This window comes from Budorcas taxicolor, chromosome 10 (genome assembly GCF_023091745.1).
Source record: "Budorcas taxicolor isolate Tak-1 chromosome 10, Takin1.1, whole genome shotgun sequence".
NCBI classification, from domain to species: domain Eukaryota; kingdom Metazoa; phylum Chordata; class Mammalia; order Artiodactyla; family Bovidae; genus Budorcas; species Budorcas taxicolor.
This window is the reverse complement of record NC_068919.1, coordinates 63,859,019-63,883,307: the sequence shown is the minus strand read 5'-3', so window position 1 is coordinate 63,883,307 and position 24,289 is coordinate 63,859,019. Positions and strand designations below refer to the sequence as shown.

At 37.9% G+C, this 24,289-nt stretch overlaps 1 protein-coding gene across 6 annotated transcripts in view; it reads left to right on the top strand.

The window, feature by feature from the left end:
- FERMT2 (FERM domain containing kindlin 2) overlaps positions 1 to 24,289 on the top strand; it is a 72,989-nt gene that overhangs the window by 8,134 nt on the left and 40,566 nt on the right. For all 6 annotated transcript variants that reach the window (XM_052646180.1, XM_052646179.1, XM_052646177.1 and 3 more), the window contains exon 3: positions 20,651 to 20,884. In XM_052646180.1, the coding sequence (XP_052502140.1) occupies positions 20,651 to 20,884 (234 nt within the window). The remainder of the gene's footprint in view (positions 1 to 20,650; positions 20,885 to 24,289) is intronic.

Here is a 24,289-nt window from a genome sequence, read left to right as displayed (position 1 = left end):
CAAGAGTCTTCTCCAACACCACAGTTCAAAAGCATGAATTCTTCAGCGCTCAGCCTTCTTCACAGTCCAACTCTCACATCCATACATCACCACTCGAAAAAGCATAGCCTTGACTAGACGGACCTTAGTCGGTAAAGTAATGTCTCTGCTTTTGAATATACTGTCTAGGTTGGTCATAACTTTTCTTCCAAGGAGTAAGCGTCTTTTAATTTCATGGCTGCAATCACCATCTGCACTGATTTTGGAGCCCCCAAAAAATAAAGTCAGCCACTGTTTCCCCATCTATTTCCCATGAAGTGATGGGACCAGATGCTGTGATCTTAGTTTTCTCATTGTTGAGCTTTAAGTCAACTTTTTCACTCTCCTCTTTCACTTTCATCAAGAGGCTTTTTAGTTCCTCTTCACTTTCTGCCATAAGGGTGGTGTCATCTGCATATCTGAGGTGATATTTCTCCCAGCAATCTTGATTCTAGCTTGTGCTTCTTCCAGTCCAGCGTTTCTCATGATGTACTCTGCGTATAAGTTAAATAAGCAGGGTGACAATATACAGCCTTGATGTACTCCTTTTCCTATTTGGAACTAGTCTGTTGTTCCATGTCCAGTTCTAACGGTTGCTTCCTGACCTGCATACACATTTCTCAAGAGGCAGGTCAGGTGGTCTGGTATGTCCATCTCTTTCAGAATTTTCCACTGTTTATTGTGATCCACAGAGTCAAAGGCTTTGGCATAATCAATAAAGCAGAAATAGATGTTTAGCGTAATACATTTTAGATTCTTGTGTGTGAGTAGTTGTTTTTATTGTTCAGTTGTAGTTCATTTTATGAATGTGTACCACAGTTTGTCTGTCTACCAGTTGTTTCCAGTGTTTTCAGAGTACCACTGTTGTTTCTAGTTTGCGGAGATTTTATGAGAATTAACAATTGTTCCGAGTCCTCCAGTAGCGTTTGGTATTGTCAGGTGTTTTTGGTTTTATTTTTGTTTCATTTTATTCAGTCTAATAAAGTATGTAATGATATCTTACGATGATTGTAAGTCACACTTAATGGCTATGATGGGAAGCTTTTTACAGGCTTATATGCCATGTGTATATCTTAGTAAATTGTCTTCATATCATTTGCTTATTTTTTTAATTGTTTGTTTTCTTGTTGAGTTTTAAGATTACTTAATAAATTCCAGATACAAGTACTTTATCTGATAGGTGTTTTGTAGTATTTTCTCCCAGTCTGTGGCTTGTCTTTTTATTTTCTTAACAGTATCTTTCAAAGAGCAAAACTTTTAAATTTTGAGGAAATCCAATTTTATCAGGTTTTTTCTGGATTGAACTTTTGAAAAATTGTCTTCCACAAGGGAATTGGCTTAGTCAGAATTTGAAACTTTTTGCCCTAAAAGTTGTATAGCTTCTGTTTATTTTTGTATGTTGAAAGGAGAAATATATGAAGTATAGTAGTGATCATGTATCAGAAGGGGAATAATTGCATCATATCAGTTTGAAATAATGTAATTACAACTTTTATGTCGTAAAATCTGAGCTATAAAATAATAGGCCAGTGAAAACTGATTTATCAGCAATCCATTAGAAGACCTAGATATTTTAGAACATTAGTCATAAAAATAGATCTGTAATAAAGCATCATTGAATAATTAAAATTTTAGGGTGTAATGTTATCAAAAGAATTAAGTCTGGATTATAATCCTGACCATGCTACTTAATAGCTTCTTGATTTTTAGAAAGTTTTTAAGTCAGAGTTTTCATGTTAAGGGTCTCAGTTTCCTTATCTATACAGTATAGGTAAAGACAGAAGCCTTCACTTACGTTTGTTACCTTACCTTTGTAATGTTATTGGAAGTCTTTGAAAATTGTTCTTCAAATATAGTATCCTCTAAATAGTATCATTGTGTATAAAGAAAGGGTCATTATTTGAATCCTGCATTCTTTGCTTTTTGTCTGCCTTCCTTCATTGACAGTATTACACTATTTATTCATAGTGACTCAGAGTTATGTGTAGAATGTTGAAATTTTTATTTTCTGATATTTTTTCTCAGTTTCAGTAATTCTGCTTCTAAGTGAGTTAGTGTTCTTAAGAGAAGATGATAAGCAATAAATGGTTGAAATGAGAAGTTTACATTTAGATTTCCCTTCCTTTCATGATTCAGTCTGCAGACTCAATTATTTATTATTTAGTTGTACAGACCATCCAGTTTCAGTGGGTAACCCTTATACAGTGTTCAAGGTAACAGAGCCGATAACCTTCAGCCCAGAGGAGGTGACGTTTGCTTTGGAATCTGTAGTGAATCTTTTCTCAGATATTTACCTATCTTATTTTTATATTATGCTGTAACTAAAAGCTACATGAAGTATTTTAAAGATCAATTTAAAAGCCTCAGTGTAATGATGGTTTTGATATCTTTTCTTAATGGAGCATTCAAGGTTATGAATAAAACACCAGTGACGTGCTAGCATTATTGATTGCAGATGAAGATGTCTGTTGGATAAGTGCCTCCCAGTTTATTGTTCCTTAATGTAGTTCCTGAATTTCATAACCTTTGAAATTAAAAATAACTTGAAAAATGCAGACAGTTGCTGTATCAGTTTAAGCTTTTATGCAAGGTGTTGATGCAATCTGTTGCTGTGATAGAATGCGCTTGTTGTGGAGCATAGACTGTGGGAGGGCTTCCTAACTGTCATAATCCTGATTTTGCAGCCCTGTGGTGTGTGACCTAACCTGTCTGTGCCTCTGGTTGCTCATCTGCAAAATGGGAATAATAACAATGTCTTTATCCTAGGATTATTATAAGGACTCAGTTAATATATGTGAAGTATTTTAGAATAGCCTCTGTAAATGGAGCTATGTTGATGAAGTGTAGCTATATAAAATGTTCCCTTTTACCGAGCTAGAGAAATAATATTTTATAAAAGATCGGGAATGTGTCATTTATAAAGGTGAGCCAAATAGTACTGATTTATTCTCTACCATATTAGGACTGTATTTTAACTTTATTGTGCTTACCTTTATCACTATGGGGTTTCCCTGGTGGCTCAGACGGTAAAGAATCTGCCTGTAATGCAGGAGATCTGTGTTCCATCCCTGGGTCAGGAGGATCCCCTGGAGAAAGGTGTACTGACTACCCACTTCAGTATTCTTGCCTGGATATGACAAAAATGGTTTAGAAGCAATAGATTTTATATTCCAATATATAGAAAATTATAGATAAACCATGCTTAAATGGAGGCTATTCCAATTTAATATTCTGGTTTAAGCAAATGCCTTTTTTAAAAGGTTAACTTTGTCAATGTTTAAGGACTTAAGTCCAAGACATGGCCACTTAGAGTTATATATGACCTTGGCATATTGTTTTAACCTCTCCTGATTATTAATCTCACTTAACCTTTGTTTACTTCCTTGCTTCTTAGAATTAATGTAAGAAGTAAGTATGATGTAAAAAGTATTGGGATGACCAAAAAGTTTGTTCAGGTCTTTTTCAAGAGTTGGTACAAAAAAACCTGAATGAACCTTTTGGCTACACCAATATTAACAGAATCTTTGGTGATAAGTAGAATGCCTATATTAAGAGCTCAAAAAAAAAAAAATGTTACCCTCAGTTATCCTTCAAATACTATGTAAACGTAAAACAACAATTTGAATTGTGGGTTGAAATAGCCTGGTTTATTTTCATTGTATTTATGTAGTACTTAACCAAAACCCCTTCTTATTTTCTTGCTTTTTTAAGTTTTGTTTAATGGCTCTGAACTCTGGAATGTGTTTCCTGAGCTAAACTGCCTGGGTGGGAATACTGGCTTCACTCCCTATAAGCTTTGTGACCCTGGGTCAAGTTATTTAGCTTTGTGGTGGCTTAGTCTCCTATAAATAAAATGAGGGTAATAATATATTTACCTCATATGAGTTGTTGTGAGGATTAAATGAATACATATGTGTAAAGGACACAGTGGTGTATAGTGAGTACTGTTAGGGAGATGGTTGTTGTTTAGTTGCTCAGTCTCGTCCAGCTCTTTATGACCCCATGGACTGCAGCATGCCAGGCTTCTCTGTCCTTCAGAGTGACTGTGGTTATTTTATTGAGGATCCTAATGGACGGCTAGGATATCTCACTTTTCCATGATGAATTTGGGGAATAAGTGCCTTAAAAGAACTTAGACTAGGAAAGAGGGACTTTAGAGCAAGAGGAGACATTCACGTATAAATAGTCCCACCCAAAGATAGGTCTGTACGTTAATTTTTTGTTTCAATAGGTTGAAGTGAAGTCGCTCAGTTGTGTCCGACTCTTTATGACCCGGTGGACTGTAGCCTGCCAGGCTTCTCTGTCCATGGGATTCTCCGGGCAAGAATACTGGAGTGGGTTACCATTTCCGTCTCCAGGGGATCTTCCCGACCCAGGGATCAGAGCTGGGTCTCCCGAATTGGAGGCAGATGCTTTAACCTCTGAGCCACCGGGGAAGAGAGGCTTATAACATGTGGCATTTGTGAGGATCAAAGAGGTGGTGAACTTGACCCATCAGTTGTAGCAGCAAGCAAACATTTATGGAGGGCCACAATAAACTGTGGAAAATTCTGAAATAGATGGAAATACCAGAGAACCTAACGTGCCTCTTGAGAAACCTATATGCAGGTCAGGAAGCAACAGTTAGAACTGGACATGAAACAACAGACTGGTTCCAAATAAGAAAAGGAGTACGTCAAGGCTGTATATTGTCACCCTGCTTATTTAACTTATACTTAGAGTACATCATGAGAAATGCTGGGCTGGAAGAAGCACAAGCTGGAATCAAGATTGCTGGGAAAAATATCAATAACCTCAGATTATGCAGATGACACCACCCTTATGGCAGAAAGTGAAGAGGAACTAAAAAGCCTCTTGATGAAAGTGAAAGAGGAGAGTGAAAAAGTTCGCTTAAAGCTCAACATTCAGAAAACGAAGATCATGGCATCCGGTCCCATCACTTCATGGGAAATAGATGGGGAAACAGTGGAAACAGTGTCAGACTTTATTTTGGGGGGCTCCAAAATCAGTGCAGATGGTGACTGCAGCCATGAAATTAAAAGATGCTTACTCCTTGGAAGAAAAGTTATGACCAAGCTAGACAGCATATTCAAAAGCAGAGACATTACTTTGCCAACAAAGGTCCGCCTAGTAAAGGCTATGGTTTTTCCTGTGGTCATGTATGGATGTGAGAGATGGACTGTGAAGAAAACTGAGTGCCGAAGAATTGATGCTTTTGAACTGTGGTGTTGGAGAAGACTCTTGAGAGTCCCTTGGACTGCAAGAAGATCCAACCAGTCCATTCTGAAGGAAAGTAGCCCTGGGATTTCTTTGGAGGGAATGATGCTAAAGCTGAAACTCCAGTACTTTGGCCTCAGGCGAAGAGTTGACTCATTGGAAAAGACCCTGATGCTGGGAGGGATTGGGGGCAGGAGGAGAAGGGGATGACAGAAAATGGGATGGCTGGATGGCATCACTGACTCAATGGATGTGAGTCTGAGTGAACTCCAGGAGTTGGTGATGGACAGTAGGCCTGGCGTGCAGCGATTCATGGGGTCGCAAAGAGTCGGACGCGACTGAACTGAAATGAACTGAAGCATTATATTAGGTAATGGGACATAGTCCCCACATAAAATCTGAACGACTTTCTAGTAAAAAAAAAGATTGCTTTGAATCGACAGTCTCAATGTGAAGCACCAAATATGTGGTTCAGGAAGATGGTGGAGATTTAGAAGCATGAGCCTAGATTGACTGACTTTATTTGAAGAGAGCCAGGGTGAAAAGTTTGGAAGAAAGGTATTCTGGATTGAAAGTTGTGATGTTTATGATGTATTAGAGACTAAGAGAAATAGAAAATATGATTATAGAGAGGAAAGATATCATTAAGTGAGGAAATGGTATTCTATTTTCTTCTGTTATTCCTTCATTCACCTACTTGCTTTATTTTTTTTTTCACCTACTTGCTTTAAGTGAGAACCTACTAGAGTGCCAGCTACCATACTGCAAATGCCAGAGACAAGAAGTGGACAGAATTAACTTAATCCTTAGACTGATTTGACCTGCAGTCTTAGGGGCAAGATAATCTTTAAATAAGTAATTGCTATTATGTGATGAGTGTTATGATAATTAAAATAGTTATCAGAGAGTATATATACTAGGGAACCCAACCTAGTATATGGGGAAGGGTTTCTGGAGGAAATTACATTTAAATTGAGGGCCAGTGGTGTCCACCAGGCTCCTCTGTCCATGGGGTTCTTCAGGCAAGAATACTGGAGTGGGTCGCCTTTTCCTTCTCCAGGGGATCTTCCTGACCCAGGGATCGAACCCAGAGTTTCCCGCATTATGGGCAGACGCTTTAACCTCTAAGCCACCAGGGAAGCCCGATGGTGGAGTGGGAAAGAGCCAGGTGAATGAGTGGCAGAAGATCTTAGGAAGGCGGTGTAGGATAAAAGAGCAGCAGATTGGGAGAACATGAGAAGTCGAGCATGAGAGCATGGGGGTGAGGGAAGGCCACCATTTGAGGAACTGAGAGTCTGTGTTGATGGAGGAATGGTCCTGGGGAACCAGGGACTTGACAGGCTTAAGAAATAAGCAAATGCTTAAAGTGCATTGTAAACCAAATTTAAAAGATTTAGTGTTGTGGTAAGAGCTATGAGATACCAATAACAGATTTTAAACTGGAAAGAGACATCAGGTCTTTACAAATTTGAAGTACATCATACTCATATATATCAGTAACATATGATACAGGCAGTAGTAAGCCTCTTAGATTCCAAGAGATTTTTTTTTCCATAGCTTGTGCTGTAGTCCTGTATTAGAATTTGTTTCCATACTTCTTTTTTGAAGTATAGAATGAATAGCTAGTGCCTTTGACTAATTTCAAAAAACAAATCCAGTTTTAATACTCTATGAGTCAAACACTAACTGATAAATTCAGCCTTGATGTTACTCTTAGAATTTGTCAGATGTTGACATTGCATGGACTTTTGAGTCCAGTCTTCTAGGCACTAAGCCAAACTGAACCAAATTTGTAGTAAGCCTTTAGGATTGGATAGAAAGTTACCCACCCTCTGGAAATGAATAATTGACATGCCTTCTGTTTGTGTGCACTCTGTAATTGCACGCATGACTTATGTCATCTGGTAAAACTTCTTAACTACTCAAATTAGCGTATTTTGTAATAGCAGATATTATGGCTATTTGAAATAGTATTCAATTGATACTGAAATTGATAAACATTATTTTGTGTTTGTGAGTAACTTCAGAAGGCGATTTGTAAACTTAGTTGATTGTGTTTTGCTTTGATGGGCGAATTCCTGAATTTTCAATCAAGTTAGCTATGTCAAAGAAATGTCAACTAGTCACTTGGTATCAGAAGTTTAGTTTCTAAATGTTTTTAATCACTGGTTGATGCATCTGTTTTAGTCACTCACTGAAATCTTAATGTAAAATAATAATTTTCTTATGCTGAAATTGAATGGAGTACTTTAATTGAAATATTTTGACAGTTTGAATGATATGTAAACTTTGAAATGGTTTATTGCTTCTACTAACAGAAGACAAACATTTTATTAAGAATAGGACCTATCAAAATTTTGGAAACCATCAATATTTTGCACAGTTTCAACATACATGTTTTAGTTATCATGGTTTAGTTAACACCAGTTATCTAACAACATGGTTCATGTTTTAGTTACCACCATACTTTTGTTTAATTGCATAAAATACCAACTTTGCTTCTAACTCTTCAGTCTACAGTTCACTATGTCAGTAATAGACGAGTACGTTTAAGAGTTTTCATGTTACTTGCATATTACAAATATTTATTGGTTTAATTCCATGTACAAGGCCCTGGGCTTTTTGCCTTTGAGGTACAAGATAAATAAGACCAAAGACCCTTAATTGAGTGGAGGAAGGGAGTTACATAAAATCAATTATAATTGATTGGGATACATTATTCAGAATGCTAAGATGTACCTAACTGCTTTGGCAAGAGGGTTAGTAAAGACGTAGAGATGGTGATATTTGGTTTTTATGTAGGATTTTGTCACCCTGATGAGAAGGAAAAAGAAAGGTATACAACCAAGAAGGCAAAAAACATCAGGGTGTTTCACAGACTAGGCCAGAACATGAGTTGTAGAACCTGGGGACAACTAAGCATCGAGGTGCACAGAAGGTTAGGATTTATATAACCCACTGAGAGGTTATAAAACACTTCAGCAACAGAGGGACTTGGAAAGTTAAGTAGAGAAGTAAAATTATCAAATTTGCATTTTAAAAAGTAACTCAGATGGTTTTGTAAAAAATGATATTATAGTTCAGAGAAGAGATGTTGAGGACTTGAGCTAAAGCAATGTAATAAAAGGAAAGAAAGGGACACATTTAACAGCCATGTGAGAAGTAAATTCCATAGTATTTGGATACAAAGAAAAACAAGGAGACATAAGTTCAGCCTTAGAGAAATATAGTCAACAATTTTTTTTGAGGGGAGGCTCCAAAATCACTGCAGATGGTGACTGCAGCCATGAAATTAAAAGACACTTGCTCCTTGGAAGAAAAGTTATGACCAACCTAAACAGCATAATAAAAAGCAGAGACATTACTTTGCCAACAAAGGTCTGTATAGTCAAAGCTGTGATTTTTCCAGTAGTCATATATGGATGTGACAGTTGAACTATAAAGAAAGCTGAGCGCCGAAGAATTGATGCTTTTGAACTGGGGTGTTGGAGAATACTCTGGAGAGAGTCCCTTGGACTGCAAGGAGATCAAACCAGTCCATCCTAAAGGAAATCAGTCCTGAATATTCATTGGAAAGACTGATGCTGAAGCTGAAACTCCAATCCTTTGGCCACCTGATGTGAAGAACTGACTCCTTAGGAAAGACCCTGATGCTGGGAAAGATTGAAGGTGGGAGGAGAAGGGGACGACAGAGGATGAGATGGTTGGATGGTGTCACCAACTCAATGGACGTGAGTTTGAGTAAACCCCAGGAGTTGGTGATGGACAGGGAGGCCTGGCATGCTGCAGTCTGGGGTCAAAGAGTCGGACATGACTAAGCAACTGAACTGAGATTAAAGATTTTAAAGGTTAGGTCAATATAATTACTGTTTGTATCATCTTGGAGGGGCTTCCCAGGTGGCACTAGTAGTAAAGAAGTCACTTGCCAGTGCAGGAGACGTAAGAGACACGGGTTTGATCCCTGGGTCAGGAAGATCCCCTGGAGAAGGAAATGGCAACCCACTCCAGTAGTCTTGTCTGGAGAAGCCCATGGACAGAGGAGCCTGTTGGGCTACAGTCCATGGGGTATAAAGAGTTAAGCATGACTGAGTGGCTTAGCAAACACACATGATCTTGGTATGAAGGGAAAGTGTTAGTCGCTTAGTCGTGTCCAACTCTTTGCAAACCCATGGACTGTAGCCAGCCAGGCTCCTCTGTCTGTGGGATTTCCCAGGTAAGAACACTGGAGTGGGTTGCCATTTCCTCCTCCATGATCTTGGTGGTCTTCACTTAATTTGTTGAATGGATGGGGTGAGTGGGCAACAGTTACTGAGTTTTAGAATATTTACATGCGTCATTGCCAGTGTTTGCTGTTTTCATTTTATTGATTACTAAAAGTGTATGTCAGCTGAGTTAGCTCTGGGACTTTGTTAAAAGCAGTTTCTTTCTGTTTTTCATTGCTGTGGAAAATCAGGAATATACTTATTTCTAGTATACTAATAATCCTATTATAGTTACTTGAATTAAGTCATAGATCGTGTTGTACTGATGTAGTATAGAATGCACTGCTGAGAATCTCTTGGATGATTATTCTAGAGTAAAGGATGATTCTGGAAGGAGGGTTGCTCTTCTAGAATAAGATTAAAAATAACAGGAATTTACTTCTGGTCTCTCTAGAACAGTCTTAAGGAAGAGAAGAATGATTTAGAAGTTGTTTCAGTTGTTTTTATGTGATACAGAATATTCATTTTATAATATAATTTTATTTGATCTCTAATATAAAATAAGAAGTGGTTAGTTACATTATTTTTCTGAATTGCCTCTTTGCTGTTGATAATCAGTTTCTATTCTTCACTTGTTTAAACTCAGTTTAATTTTGTTCAGTAGTATATGTATTCCTCAAATAATTAAATAGCTACCAGCCATAACCTTTTTGAATTTTATTGTCTATAGCTGTCATTATTAAATCAGTTGAACATATGCATAATATAAATATTCCTTCACATTTGGTGTTTTGAGAGTGAACTGATGAGTGACTTTGCAGTGTTGGCTGGTTCTAGGCACGACCTCCTGAAACCAGTCTTACTTGAATCACAATTTCCATGGTCCAGTTCTTATTATCTAGTGAACATACATATATATATATATCTTAGTATATATCTTGAATTGATTAGCTTCTTGGTGCCTGTGAAGACTGGGGTCCATTATATACAAATTGACATTTCCAGTGTATGGATAGTATTGGAACAGAGAAATGGAGTGCTTTGAGTGAGTATTTCCCCATAGTTCTTTGAGACCCTAATGAAAGAGCGGTCTCTGATGACAAGGTTTCTCTGCCTGGGGTTTGTTTCCCTTGGGCAGAGGTGAGTGAACATAAATTTAGACTGTGAACCCATTTCTTCATGCCAACTTCTTAGCTGAGATTTCAGTTAGGTGCCTATTAGAACTGGAATCTGATCTCTCTGCCCCTGAGGATCTGTAGAGCTTCAAGCAAGAACCTAACCCCACTGAACCTGGTTTCCTTATCTATAGGAAGAACTTAGATTGGGTTGATTCCTAAGGACTTTTTCAGTTCCCAGTTTATGTGGTCTTTGTAAGCCCCGCTGTGATACTGGCAGGGAAAGGCACAAACTAATAAGCAAGTTGTTGAAAGATCCATGATGCCAGACTTACGGAAAGTTTGTTGAAACTCCCACCAGAATTTTACTCGGCTCTTTCCCTTCAAGATGACTTGAAGTCTACCCTACAGTAGTCCTGCTGCCAGTGCACGCCACTTAGCTCTGAGTTAGGAATGGCAGGTACGTTTTAAGAAAAGGCAGGAATGAAATACAGCCTCCATATTTCACTTCTCAACACTCTCCAGTCCCTCTGGCAAGCCCTAGGGTATTTCCACTTCATTTAATAATCCCTTTACCTCTCTACCTATACTCCCTCTCAATTATAGTGCTTTCCTGGTGACTCAGACAGGAAAGAATCTGCCCCCAGTGCTGGGGACCTGGGTTCAATCCTTGGGTCGGGAAGATCCTCTGGAGAAGGGATCAAATTTACAATTCCTCTGTCCTTTGATTGTCTCATCTCTTGAAACAGGAATTGTGATAGCATTTACCACTTAGCATTTTTGTGAGGATTAAGTGAGAGTATGTTAAGTGCTACTGGTACATGCTAAATGTTCAGAAACAAATCTTGGTGCTGTTGGTATCATCCATTTGATTTTCAAGCCAGGAACTTTCTAGTGTTCCTCTTCACCTTCCAGCTGTCCTCTCTCATCTATAATCCGTATCAGTGAGACCTGTGATTCTAATTTAGACATATCCCTCACATTTGGCTCCTTTTTAGCTTCTGCCTTAGAAAAGGTCCTATTCCCAGAATATTGCAGTAAATTTCTTGTGCCAGGTTCTTTCTTTTTCTGATTCACTCTCTGTGATCCCATCATAATTACCTTCATAAAACCATCTGATTTAGAGCCACTATTGTCTATAGAACAGTTACTCTTGGTACGTGTTAGAATTCCCACATTAAGACCCAGGTAAAACGTCCCCTTTTCTTCAGAGCCTAATCAGCCTTCCACGTTTAAAGTTATTTGCTCCTGTTGCATTTTGCTCTTTTATCTTTTTATCTCATTATATTTGTTTGTGTCCCTCATTTGAACAGCAAGAACCTCTAGGATGGGAATTCTGAGATAAGTGTACCTTAAGTATATATTCCCATGGCCTAGCTTAGTATCTGGCATATAGCAGGTCCTTGGAAAATGTTTATCGATTCATTTACTGGTTGTGTATCCAAAGAGCAACACTTTGTCCAGTTTGCCTATTTCCTTTTTTGGAAGGCTGAGTGATTAAAAAGACAAGGACTTGAGAGTAGTTCTGTGTTTCAGGAATTGGTGAGGAAAGCAGAAGGTAAAGCTCTTCTATTGTGAGGAACTTTTTTTTTTTTCTTTTAGCAAAAAAAGAAACCTTGGCCTAAGGCGATAAATCCTAGCTGGGAAAGAGGAAGGAGGCCAGTTAATTCCTACAGTATATGAAGGATGAGGAGGGAGTAGCCAAGTGTGCTACTTTTAGCAGGAGAGCTTCTCTCCCTTACCACTTAACACCTCCATTGTTTTTAAGCTTCTCTTCCCTCCAGCCCACACTGCAGGTGCCTCTTAGCAGATTTCCTTACATCTCTAGGTGAACATCAACCATATATTCTGCAAAAAGCCTTATGATATCAGTTTAGTGGAATATTTCTCATAGTATACTTTGGACTATTTTAGATTTGGGTAATAGTCTGATTTGGAATCTATTTATAATGTTTCCTTGTGGCAAATCTAAATTCTAAGACTCAAAAGAATTTTTTGAACATAATCATTGCATACTGTAAGGATTGTCTTGAGCAAAAGATAATGTAAGAAAGAAGAGGAAGTCGATATGGTTTGATTCCCCATGTCTTGGAGAATCTGTGCCACACTTAGTGCAGACATGTTTTAATTCTGAATTTGAAGAAGAAAAAATGAATTTTTAAACATAGAACTGAATAAATCTTAAATATTATTTTTCATATTGCTTTAAGAGTAACTTCCTTGTTGTTTTCTTTTTTTGTTGTTTCCCAGACTTTAAACTTTTTATTTTGTATTAGGGTATAGTCAGTGAACAGTGTTGTGGTAGTTTCAGTGAACAGCAAAGGGACTCAGGCAACATATACATGTATCCATTCTATCCCAAACCTGCCTCACATCTAGGCTGGACATACCATTGAGCATGTGCTGTACATTAGGTCTTTGTTGGTTATACCTTTTAAATATAGCGGTGTGTACATGACTATTCCACAAGTCCTTAATTATCCCTTCCCCCTGCAACCATAAGTTCATTTTCTAAGTCTGTGAGTCTCTTTCTATTTTGTAATAAGTTCATGTGATCATTTCTTTTTAGTTTTCACATGTAAAGGATGTCATATGATATTTCCCCTTCTCTTTCTGACTGACTTCACGCAGTATGGCACTCTCTAGGTCTCTCCATGTTGTGGCAAATGGCATTCTTTCATTCTTTTTTAATGGCTGAGTAATATTCCATTGTACATATGCACCACATCTTTATCCATTCCTCTGTCTATGGACATTTAGGTTGCTTCCATGTCTTGGCTACCGTAAATAGTGCTGCAGTGAACATTGGGGTTTTTCTCTGGATATATGCCCAGGAGCAGGATTGCAGGTCATATGTAGCTCTATTTTTAGTTTAGTTTTTTTTTTTTTAAGGAACTTCCATACTGTTCTCCGTAATGGTTGTACCAATTTATATTCCCACCAACAGTGTAGAAGGTTTCCCTTCTCTCCAGAACCTCTCCAGCATTTGTCGTTTGTGGGTTTTTGATGATAGCTATTCTGACCGGTGTGAGGTGATATCTCACTGTAGTTTTGATTTGTATTTCTCTAATAACGAGTGATATTGAACATCTTTTCATGTGCCTATTGGCCATCTGTGTGTCCTCTTTGGAGGAATGTCTATTCAGGTCTTCTGCCCATTTTTTAGTGGGTTGTTTGTTTTGATGCTATTAAGTGTCATGAGCTGTTTCTCAATTTTGGAAACTAATCCCTTATTGGTCACATCATTTGCAAATATTTTCTCCCAATCTGTAGGTTGTCTTTTCATTTTGTTTATTGTTTCCTTTGCTGTACAAAGGCTTTTGAGTTTAGGTCTCATTTGTTTATTTTTGCTTTTATTTTCATTATTTTGGGAGAGAAATCAAAAAAGATGTTGCTGTGATTTATGTTAGAGAGTGTTCTGCCTATGATTTTCTCTGAGAGTTTTATAGTATCCAGTCTCACATTTAGGTCTTTAATCCATTTTGAGCTTATTTTTGTGTCTGGAGTTAAGGAATGATCTAATGCCATTTTTTTGCACATGGCTGTCCAGTTTTCCCGGCACCATTTGATGAAGAGCCTGTCTTTCCAACATCGTGTAGTTCTGCCTTTGTCATAGATTAATTGACCATAGGTGAATGGGCTTATTTCTGGGTTCTCTGTACTGTTCCATTGATCTATGTTTCTATTGTTGGCCAGTACCATACTGTTTTGACGACTGTAGCTTTGTGGTATAGTCTGAAGTCAGGAAGCCAGATACCTCCAGCTCTGTTTTTCTTTTTCAAGATTGCTTTGGCTGTTTGGGGTCTTTTGTGTCTCCATACAAATTTTGAGGGTTTTTTTTTTTCTAGTTTTGTGAAAAATGCCATTGGTGCTTTGATAGGGATTGCATTGACTCTGTAGATTGCCTTGGTAGTATAGTCATTTTGACTGTTGATTCTTCCAGTCCATGAACATGGCATATCTCTCCATCTGTTTACGTCTTCTTCAGTTTCTTTCATCGGCATCTTATAGTTTTCAGAGTACAAGTCTTATGTCTTCTTAGGTAGGTTTATTCTGGGATTAATGTTTTCTTGATGTAATGAAGGATCTTTACAATTTTCAATATGAGGATTCATTTATCAAACGTGTGCCGGTCACCTGTGCAATGTGCTAGAAATATAATGGTGATCAAAGTAGGCATTGTCCTTGTCTTCTCAGTGTTTAGTAGGAAATTAAGAAACCCCCCCATCCCAGGAACAACAAACAAAACGAATGCACATTTTGATAAGTGATATTACAGTGTACTGAAATAGAGAATAAAAGAGGGACATAGGACACTGGAAGTCTTAGAATGGTTAAGAAAAACTTCTCTGAGACTGTGGAATTTAAAATTTGGGAGACAAGAGAAAACTAGACATTCAGAGAGTGGAGTGACACTTGCAAAGCCACCGAGGCAAAAAAAGCGTACTTACTAGACAGTTCTTGGAATAAAAAGAAGGTAGGTGTGGCCTTGGCACAGGAAGATAAGTATGGAAGAGTGGATGGGCTGCGCTGGGTGAAAGTTTGTAGACTAAAAGTCATTTGGTTTTCATTCTCAGTGCAGTTGCAAGCTGTTAAAAGATTTTCAGCAGGGGGATTGACGTGAAAGTGTTAAATAGATCACTTTGGCTGTCGCTAGAAAGTGCTGGATGGAATCATGGAGACTAGACAGGAGGCTCTTGGCAGTAATTGGTGTAAGAGATAATAATGATGACCTGAAATAGGATGGTGCCAATGGAGGCTGAAGTGGAGATTTTGGGAAGTGGAGCTGAGGGGCTTGATGAATGTGCAGACTAGGGAAAGAGAATTCACTACTTTTAGCTTTTTAGCATGAGCAGCTTGGGTTGATTCTTAGGGCTATTTAGTAACAGTAGAACTAGGAGAAAATTGGATTAAGTTTTGAATATATTGGCCCTTCCTGAGTAGTTCAGATGGTAAAGAATCTGCCTACAATGCTGGAGACCTGGGTTCGATCCCTGGGTTGGGACGTGGCAACCACTCCAGTATCCTTGCCTGGAGAATTCCATGGACAGAGGAGCCTGGTGGGCTACAGGCCATGGAGTTGTGAAGAGTTGGACATGACTGAGTGGCCAACACACTTTGCGTATATTAAGTTTGACATTCTTCTGAGACATGCTGGTGGAGATGTGGGGTAGTCAGTAGGATGTATAAACTGGTGCTCTAAGCAGAAGGGTAGGCTGGAAATAAAAACTAGGAAGGTAAGTGCATAGACGCCATGTAAAGTCACAAGAATGGATGGAATACCTAGGAGCCAGAGTGAGGAGTGCGTGGTTTCTAGAAGGTGGGCATGGCAACAGAGCATGGATAGCTGGGGTGTTTTCAGATAATTAGGAGACGTTTCATCGTAACTCAAAGGCGGGAGACCCATACCGGCACAGATGCAAGAAGCTTTGTACATTTGGTTGGCCCTTAGGTGAAATAGTTTCAACCCGATGGCGTCTCTATTTTCTGAAGTAGAATCCATGGTTGTCTGCTGAGGAGAAGGAGGGTACACAGGCATTTGAGAGGAGGGTTGGCAAGTTTGAGATGCAGTGGTGAACAGAAGAAACATGGTAGGATTGCCCAGCACTAGCTCTGATCCTGTTGGCCTTAAATTGATAATGTTTCAATCTGCCTGGGTTGAAATGAAGGAGCTATTACATTAAGATACACAGCTTTACATACACACACACACAATTTGTATAGTTAAGTATGTTTGAGGTGCGGTTAGCTCTACGTTTGCCTTGGTGAATGATTCTCAATTGGTTTATCATCATCTTTCTCAGGATTTTCATCAGAGTGTAAAGTTGTTTTTGCTACTTCTGAATAGAATAAATATATTCTTGTGATATGTGTAGTGGAGCCAGCTGTGGGACATGACGTGTAGATATTAGCTTCAAAATAAGATACTCAGTGTAATACAGAGCCAAAACTAAAGAAAGATTTCCTAGTAAGTAGGAAAATGTTGTCTTGCATATTTAAGAGAGCTCAGTCAAGCCTCTAACAAGTTTTGAAATGACACTATGACACAATGACTCTCTCTGGAGGGGCAGTCAAATTAAAGAAAGTTGGAAATGTGTTTTAAGTTTTACAGGATTATCACTATTTAAGTAATGTAAATAACTTTTGTTCTTAAAAACAAGACTGAAAGTACTTCTTGGACTTGCCATCCCCTTTCTGTTCATCTACCATCCATGATTCTACTCCCCAGTATAACAAAATGATCAGGAAAAGTTGTCTGTATTCCTTATTTCTACTTCCTCATTGCCCAGCCATTGTAATTCAAACTTTCATCCTGTCCACTCCCATGCTAACTGTTTGCATGGCCTCTGAATTTCACTCATGCTCAGCCCTACCCCTGCATTCTTCTAAATTATTTGATGACTTTGAAATAAAAAAATCACTCCCCTGCTTAAAATCAAGTTTTAGACCCACACCCAAAGTGGTCTGGGCTGAGTCCAGGCATCACTCTATTTGAAAAGTTGCTCAGATAATTCTAATGCCAGGCAGGCTGAAAAACACTGCTCTAGTGGCTTCTCTCATACTCAGAGTAAAAGCTGAACAACCTTATGGTATACAGGGTTTTTGCCAAGCTCTCTGGTGTTTCACCTCTTCAATTTGAGTCATATTGGCTTTCTTCAAATATGTGGGAACTTTGTTCTTCTCATCACTGTATTTCTAGCACTAGAATAGTGCTTTCTGGTAAATGTTCAGTAGATATTTGTGTAATTAATGAATATTTTACAGATACTGTTTGTTTCGTTTGTAGTAGTGATTCTCTTGTGGTTAGTGCTGATTAGGTCGCTGGCATTTTGAGTCTTCAGGAATGCTACCAAAATTATAGTATTGGAACAGACATCACAGGCTAATCATTCCGTCTTATTTATTTATGGCTGCTTTGGATCTTGGCTGTGGCATGCAGGGTCTTCATTGCATCACACAGATTTCTCTCTTGCACTGATGGCAGATTCTTAACCACTGGACTATAGTCCCTTCAACTATTCCATCTTCTTAAACTGATTGCTCTTTTTCACTGTCAGAGTGCCCGCTTTTCTGTTTTTGTTTGCTGGTGTGTGCAGTGTTGACACTTCAGATCTTTCCTGGTGTCCCGTTTCTGTTTTTAGTTGGAGTAATTTTTCTTTCCTATATTGCTACTTACCCACTGTTTCCTGTTGGTAAAAAAGACTGATCTTACCACTGTTCCCAGTCAGTAAGAGAGTCTTCTCTTGCTGTGGGTAAACAAACTGTTCATAGTGTTTCTAGTACATAATCTTTAGATTACATGTCCTTCTCCCCTATGTTTATTCTTAATAGATGCAGGGGGACTGTTGCTTTGGTGTAAAAAACCAAGGTGGAATTGATGGGGAGGTTTAGATTCTAAAGAGGAAGATCATAGGAAGTACTTGTTTCTGAGGTCAGCGTTTGAAGCCTGATGGATGCAAGGTTGAGATTTTATTGAATCTGGGCCTATGAAGTCTTTCTGTAAAAATCCATGTAGTAAATATTTAGGGTTTGGTGAGTTAAGTGCTTGAGTGCAGGGTGGTCAGCCCCATGCATGGCAGCTGGGGAAATGCTGGGAATTTCGTGGCCCTAAGAGCAATCCTCAACCAACTGGATAGATCCCCCAGCTTTCTCTTTCCTTAGAAGAATTCTAAGTCATGTTTTATGTGATTCCTCAGAGGGGCTCTTGCAGGACTGAACTCCAGTTATCCACAGAAGTTAACGACTTTTCTCCCACGTCTCACTTTTCCTAATCCCCTCAGGTATGCTTCCTGGGATCTCCCCCTCCCCCATCCCACCTCAGTATGCTACTTGCACCAGAGTTCTTATTTCAAGGTTGTCTTTTGATTTAAGACAAAGGAAGTCCAAATGACTTAAGTCAGTATTAACAAAACTACTATTATTAGCAGCGTACAGCCTTTTCCTCTCTTCTCCCTGCACTGGAAATACATGTTTTGGCTACCTTAATGATTGACATTGGTAGCGGAAGTGAATGGGCTGAAAAAGAAAGTATTAGATATCAATCTACCATTTCTTCAATTCAGCTCAGCCTTACTCTGCAGTGGTTACTGTCATTCTTTACAAATGATCTTGTTCTGTCTTCGGCTCTTTGTTCCTAAAGAATACAGTAAACCATCTGTAACATGTGAGACATTTACCTCATAGTATACAAAAAGGTCCCAGTCTTGGTTATCTGCTTGTGAGCCAGATTGGATTTACTGTTTCTAAAAGTTGATAAATTCTGTGCTGGAAAGTAATTTAAGAGACTAGGTACTATATATTGAATACATTTTGTCACAAATAGTTGTAAAATATGTATTTCTGCAGCCAATCTTCAAATAACATAATTGACAGGGCTTTCCCAAAACAAATACTGAAATTTCAAAATGCGGTAAAATCACAAGTCACAGTTTTCCCATTAAAGTACTTACTCATTAAAATATCTGGGGGAATTGAAGGTCTTTTTCCCTCTTGTGATCTGTTTCTTCCATAATGAGGAGAATTATATCAGTTACCTTTCACCATTATAGAAGGTGTTTCTAGGCTCATAGTGTGGTAATTTGATGTTTTACTATCTGAGGCTTTCAGGGAGACAAGTTGTGCTAAAAAAAGTTTCAGGTTTAGTATATACTTTTAAACTTATCTTCTTAAAATAGACCAGTTCTTTTTAAAACTGTATTAAAATGAGCTTTATATCAAATCATGATGATAGTTTTATTTTTCCTCGCTCTCTGGAAAGCTTGGTTTTGCTATGTTGTTGTTTTAATATCCTGTTCCCTCTTTTTGGTTCTTAGTTCATCATATAATTGATCCCCACATTCTTTACTTTTATTGCTACTTTAATAACCAGCAGAAATTGGATTTTATTTGTAAATTTATTGCTATGATCTGCTGTATCTGGAGGTAGCCAAATCTTTTGTAAATTACATTTTCTTTATTTCAGTTCAGTTCAGTCGCTCAGTCAGGTCCAACTCTTTGCAACCCCATGGATTGCAGCACACCAGGCCTCGCTGTCCATCACCAACTCCTGGAGTTCACTCACACTCACGTCCATCGAGTCAGTGATGCCATCCAGCCATCTCATCCTCTCGCCCCTTCTCCTCCTGCCCCCAATCCCTCCCAGCATCAGAGTCTTTTCCAATGAGTCAGCTCTTCGCATGAGGTGGCCAAAGTACTGGAGTTTCAGCTTTAGCATCATTCCTTGCAAAGAACACCCAGGACTGATCTCCTTTAGAATGGACTGGCTGGATATCCTTGCAGTCCAAGGGACTCTCAAGAGTCTTCTCCAACGCCCCAGTTCAAAAGCATCAGTTCTTCAGCACTCAGCGCTCTTTTATAGTCCAACTCTTTCTTTCTTTAGTTTCTTTTAATTTAATTGTATATGAGTGTTAAATAGTTTAACGGGTATTAATGTTTCTTCTTTTTTTTTTAATGTTTTTTCTTGTGCCAAAATATATTGGGGGTGTGTGGTTGGAATGTAGTTTTTTTGTTTTTGTTTTCTCTCAAGTTAAGTGTTACTCATGGATGTTTTCTTTTCCAGGCTCCTCTTTACCTAAGATAGTGGTTTTTGTTCATTTTTGTTCCATCTTACTTCTCACCACCCCTTAGCCTCAGGATGCTTCTGCAGCCTCATATGCCTCAGCTTTCTCACCAGCTTTATCATCAGAATATTGTCCATTGCTCAAAGCTGGGCTAAGAATCCACCAACTCCATCTCATTATTTATTCATCCTTTGGATTCCAATCCCCAGGGTCTTCCTTGTTCTTTGAATGCTTACAGAGAGTCCGTACTCCGTCATATGTGTGTCATACTTTGTCATGTGTGTGTCTACTTTAAGCATTATTAATTACCCTGTGTATTCTGCCTCTGCTGTCTTCTGTATTAGCTTTTAAGGGCAGAGTGTTTTCTCAGCTGTTTGGTATTTCTTTTAGTATTTCTTTAGTATTACTTACCACATAACAGGCACTTAGTATTTAACTAATTGTTCATATTAAATACCTAGTTACTTAGTTTTCTGCTTGTAATTTCTCTCAAGGCAGTCCTGCAGATTTTTAAGTGTTTTGTTTGTTTTTTTAATAGATGTAAAAAAAGATTGGTCTGACCATGCTCTGTGGTGGGAAAAGAAGAGAACTTGGCTTCTCAAGACGCATTGGACCTTGGATAAGTATGGCATTCAGGCAGATGCTAAGCTTCAGTTCACCCCCCAGCACAAGCTGCTCCGCCTGCAACTTCCCAACATGAAGTATGTGAAGGTGAAAGTGAATTTCTCTGATAGAGTCTTCAAAGCTGTTTCTGACATCTGTAAGACATTTAGTAAGTACTATATCAATTCTTCATGAAATTATGAGTTTTATGATATGTATATGGCTGACATTGAGTTCATCTCAAAGAGTAGGGATTGGGGTGAGCAAGCTGTGCTTGTGTATATGTGAAATTATTACTTTATTCTTTAACGTTTTTATATTTAAGATAAAGAAATACTGAGTTAAACTAAAACAGGAGTCTAGTAGAGCTCTTTCCTTTCTAGAAGTATATCGTATATTTATTATTATTAAATACCTCCTTCTGATGACTTTATTTTTATGGAAAGGAGAAGTGAACAGGCATTATTTTCTGAGGAATGTAGGTTTGGAAGTGTTTCAGTGCAAATCAGTATTTGCATTGATTCAGGCAGATTGTGTCACTTCCTTCACTGAAGGGCTGACACAGTTCCTAAGGAAATGACCACGTGTGTTGGCATCCTTCCTTAACCAGTCTACGCTTTGACCACTCTTGTAGCAGTTCTGTTTATGTTTTCTGAAATGAGATGTGGATGACATTTGGTTGACCCAGTTCTGTCATATGACAGGAAGTATTTAACCATCAGAGACAATCTGAATCATTGTCATCATTAGTACATAATTCTGTTGTATCATAGATTTGAGGGAAATACAGGACAGTACTGTTTTGATCTAATAACTCAAATTATAAGGTTTTTTTATGTTTAATGGAATTTCTAAGAAGAAAAATAAAAATACAGAAAAATACTAAGACTTATGTAACATTCACCTAAATATCACTAGAATTAATAGTTGATGTTTTGTCATTTTGCTAACCTTTTAAAGCCAAATAATATAGGTAAAGTTCTTGATTCGTATTCTTGTCTAATTTCTCTTTATAAAGTAGCTACTGTCATAAGGTTAGTGTGTATCTTTCCAGTACTTTTGAAAATACATAAATACACATACATGCACATATACATATTCATATCTATGAGTGTATATACTCCAAAAATATGTTACTGTAGTTGTTGTACAGTATCTTACATTATTTTGTACATGTGTGGTGGAATTTCTCTTTTGTGTTTGTGTAAAAGTAGAAGGTAGAATTGTTTTGTTTTAAGTGTATACATGATTCATTTCGGATACTGTCAAATTGCGCTCCCAAGTGGTTGTACGGGTTTACATTCCAACTTGCAGCGTATGAAAACCCATTGCCCAAAGCCATCACCAACACTTGAGTGTTGTCAGTTTCTAGTGTTTGTTTCTCTGAGTGAAAAAAATTTTAGTTTATAAAGATAACTATGTTTTTATGTCTTAACTGGCCGTTCCAGTTTCTTTTTAGAATTGCTTGTTTATATCACTTATCAATTTTTTTAAATTAATAAACTTTTTTTAGAGTAGTTTTAGGTTCACAGCAAGATGGAGCAGAAAGTACAGAGTGTTCCTGTTTACTCTCATTCCCATACATACAACCTCCCCACTGTCAACACTCCACACCAGCGTGGGACATTTGTTACAGTGATAAACCTTCATTGACACATCATTATGACCCAGACTCCATGGTATGCATTAGGGTTTACTCTTGATATTGTATAGTCCACAAGTTTGGACAAATGTATAACCATTATTATAATTCCATACAGAATAGTTTTACTGGTCTCTAAATCAGTGCTCTGCCTTTCCATCCCTCCACTACCAACCCATGGCAACAGTTCATCTCTCTACTGTCTCCGTAATTCTGCTTTTTACAGAATGTCGTACAATTGGAATCATATATAGCTTTTTCAGATTATCTTTTGCTTAGTAATACAGATTTAAGTTTCCTTCATGTCCTTTGATGGCTTGATAACTCATTTTTTTTTAAGCGCTGAATAATATCCCATTGTCTGGATGTGCCAGTTTACTTTCCACATCTGCTGACAGATATCTTTGTTGTTTCCAAGTTTTGCAACTATAATAAGGTGCTGTAAATATTTATGTTCAGGTTTTTTTGTGAACATGTGTCTTTTACTCCTTTGGGTAGATTCTAAGGCGAATGGTTGTTGGACCACATGGTAGGAAAATGCTTAGTTTTGTGGGAAACTGCTAAACTGTCTTCCAAAGTAGCTATGTCATGTTGTGTTCACATTCAGTAGTGAATGAGAGTTTTCATTGCTCTAATCCTCACCAGCATTTGGTGTTGTCAGTGTTCTCGATTGTGGACATTCTGATAGATGTGTAGTGGCTTAGCATTGTTATAATTTTGCATTTTAATGATGACATATAATGTCGGACATATTTTTGTATGTTCATTCGCCACCTATACATCTTTGGTGAGGTGTCTGTTTAAAAGTCTGTGCCCTATTTTTTAGTCAAGCTTTTTGTCTTTTTTTTTTACTGTTATATTTTAATAGTTATTTGTATACTTTGGGTAACAATCCTTTGTCAGATATGACTTGCAAATATTTTATCCTGGTCAGTGGCTTATCTTTTCTTTTTCTTTGGCAGTTTCTTTCACAGAGCAGAAATTTTTAATTTTTATAAAGTCTAGCTTATCAGTTATTTCTTTAATGGTATGGTGTATAATTATTTTTTATAAATACATTATTGAATTTGATTTGCTAATAGTTTATTAAATATTTTTGCATTTATGTTCATTAGAAATATTGTTCTATAGTTTTCTTGCCATGTCTTTGTTTGATTTTAGTATTAAAAGTAATGCTAGCCTCATAGAATGAATTAGGAAGTATTTCCTCTGCTTCTGTCTTCTGAAAGAGATTGTAGAGTATTAGTATAATTTCTTCCTCAAAGGTCAAGGAGGAAAGCTCCTTGACATGGGTTTTGGCAATGACTTTTTGGATATAGCATCTAAAGCACAGGCAGAAATAAACAGGTGGGATTACATCACACAACAAAATTTCTATGCAGCAAAAGAAATGATCAGCAAAATGAAGTATAATCTATAGAATAGGAAAAAATATCTGCAATCCATATATCTTATAAGGAGTTAATATCTAAAATATATAAAGAGCTCAATATCAAAATCCCCCAAATAACCCAATTTTTAAAATGGGCAAAAGACCTGAATAGACATTTTCCAAAGGAGTTTTACAAATGGTCAACGAGGTACGTGAAAATGTGCACATCACCGCTGATCATTAGGGAAATACAAATTAAAACCACAGGAGACATAGCTTATTTGTTAGAATTCAGTTCAGTTGCTCAGTCGTGTCCGACTCTGTGACCCCATGGACTACAAGCACGCCAGGCTTCCCTGTCCATCACCAGCTCCTGGAGCTTGCTCAAACTCATGTCCATCGAGTTGGTGATGTTAGTGTTATTAGAATGGCTATCATCAGAAAGACAAGTGATAACGTGCTGGCAAGGATGTAGAGAAAAGAGAACCCTTGGGCACTCTTGGTGGGACTGTAAATTGGTGTAGCCACTATGGAAAACTGTGGAGGTTCCTCAAAAAACT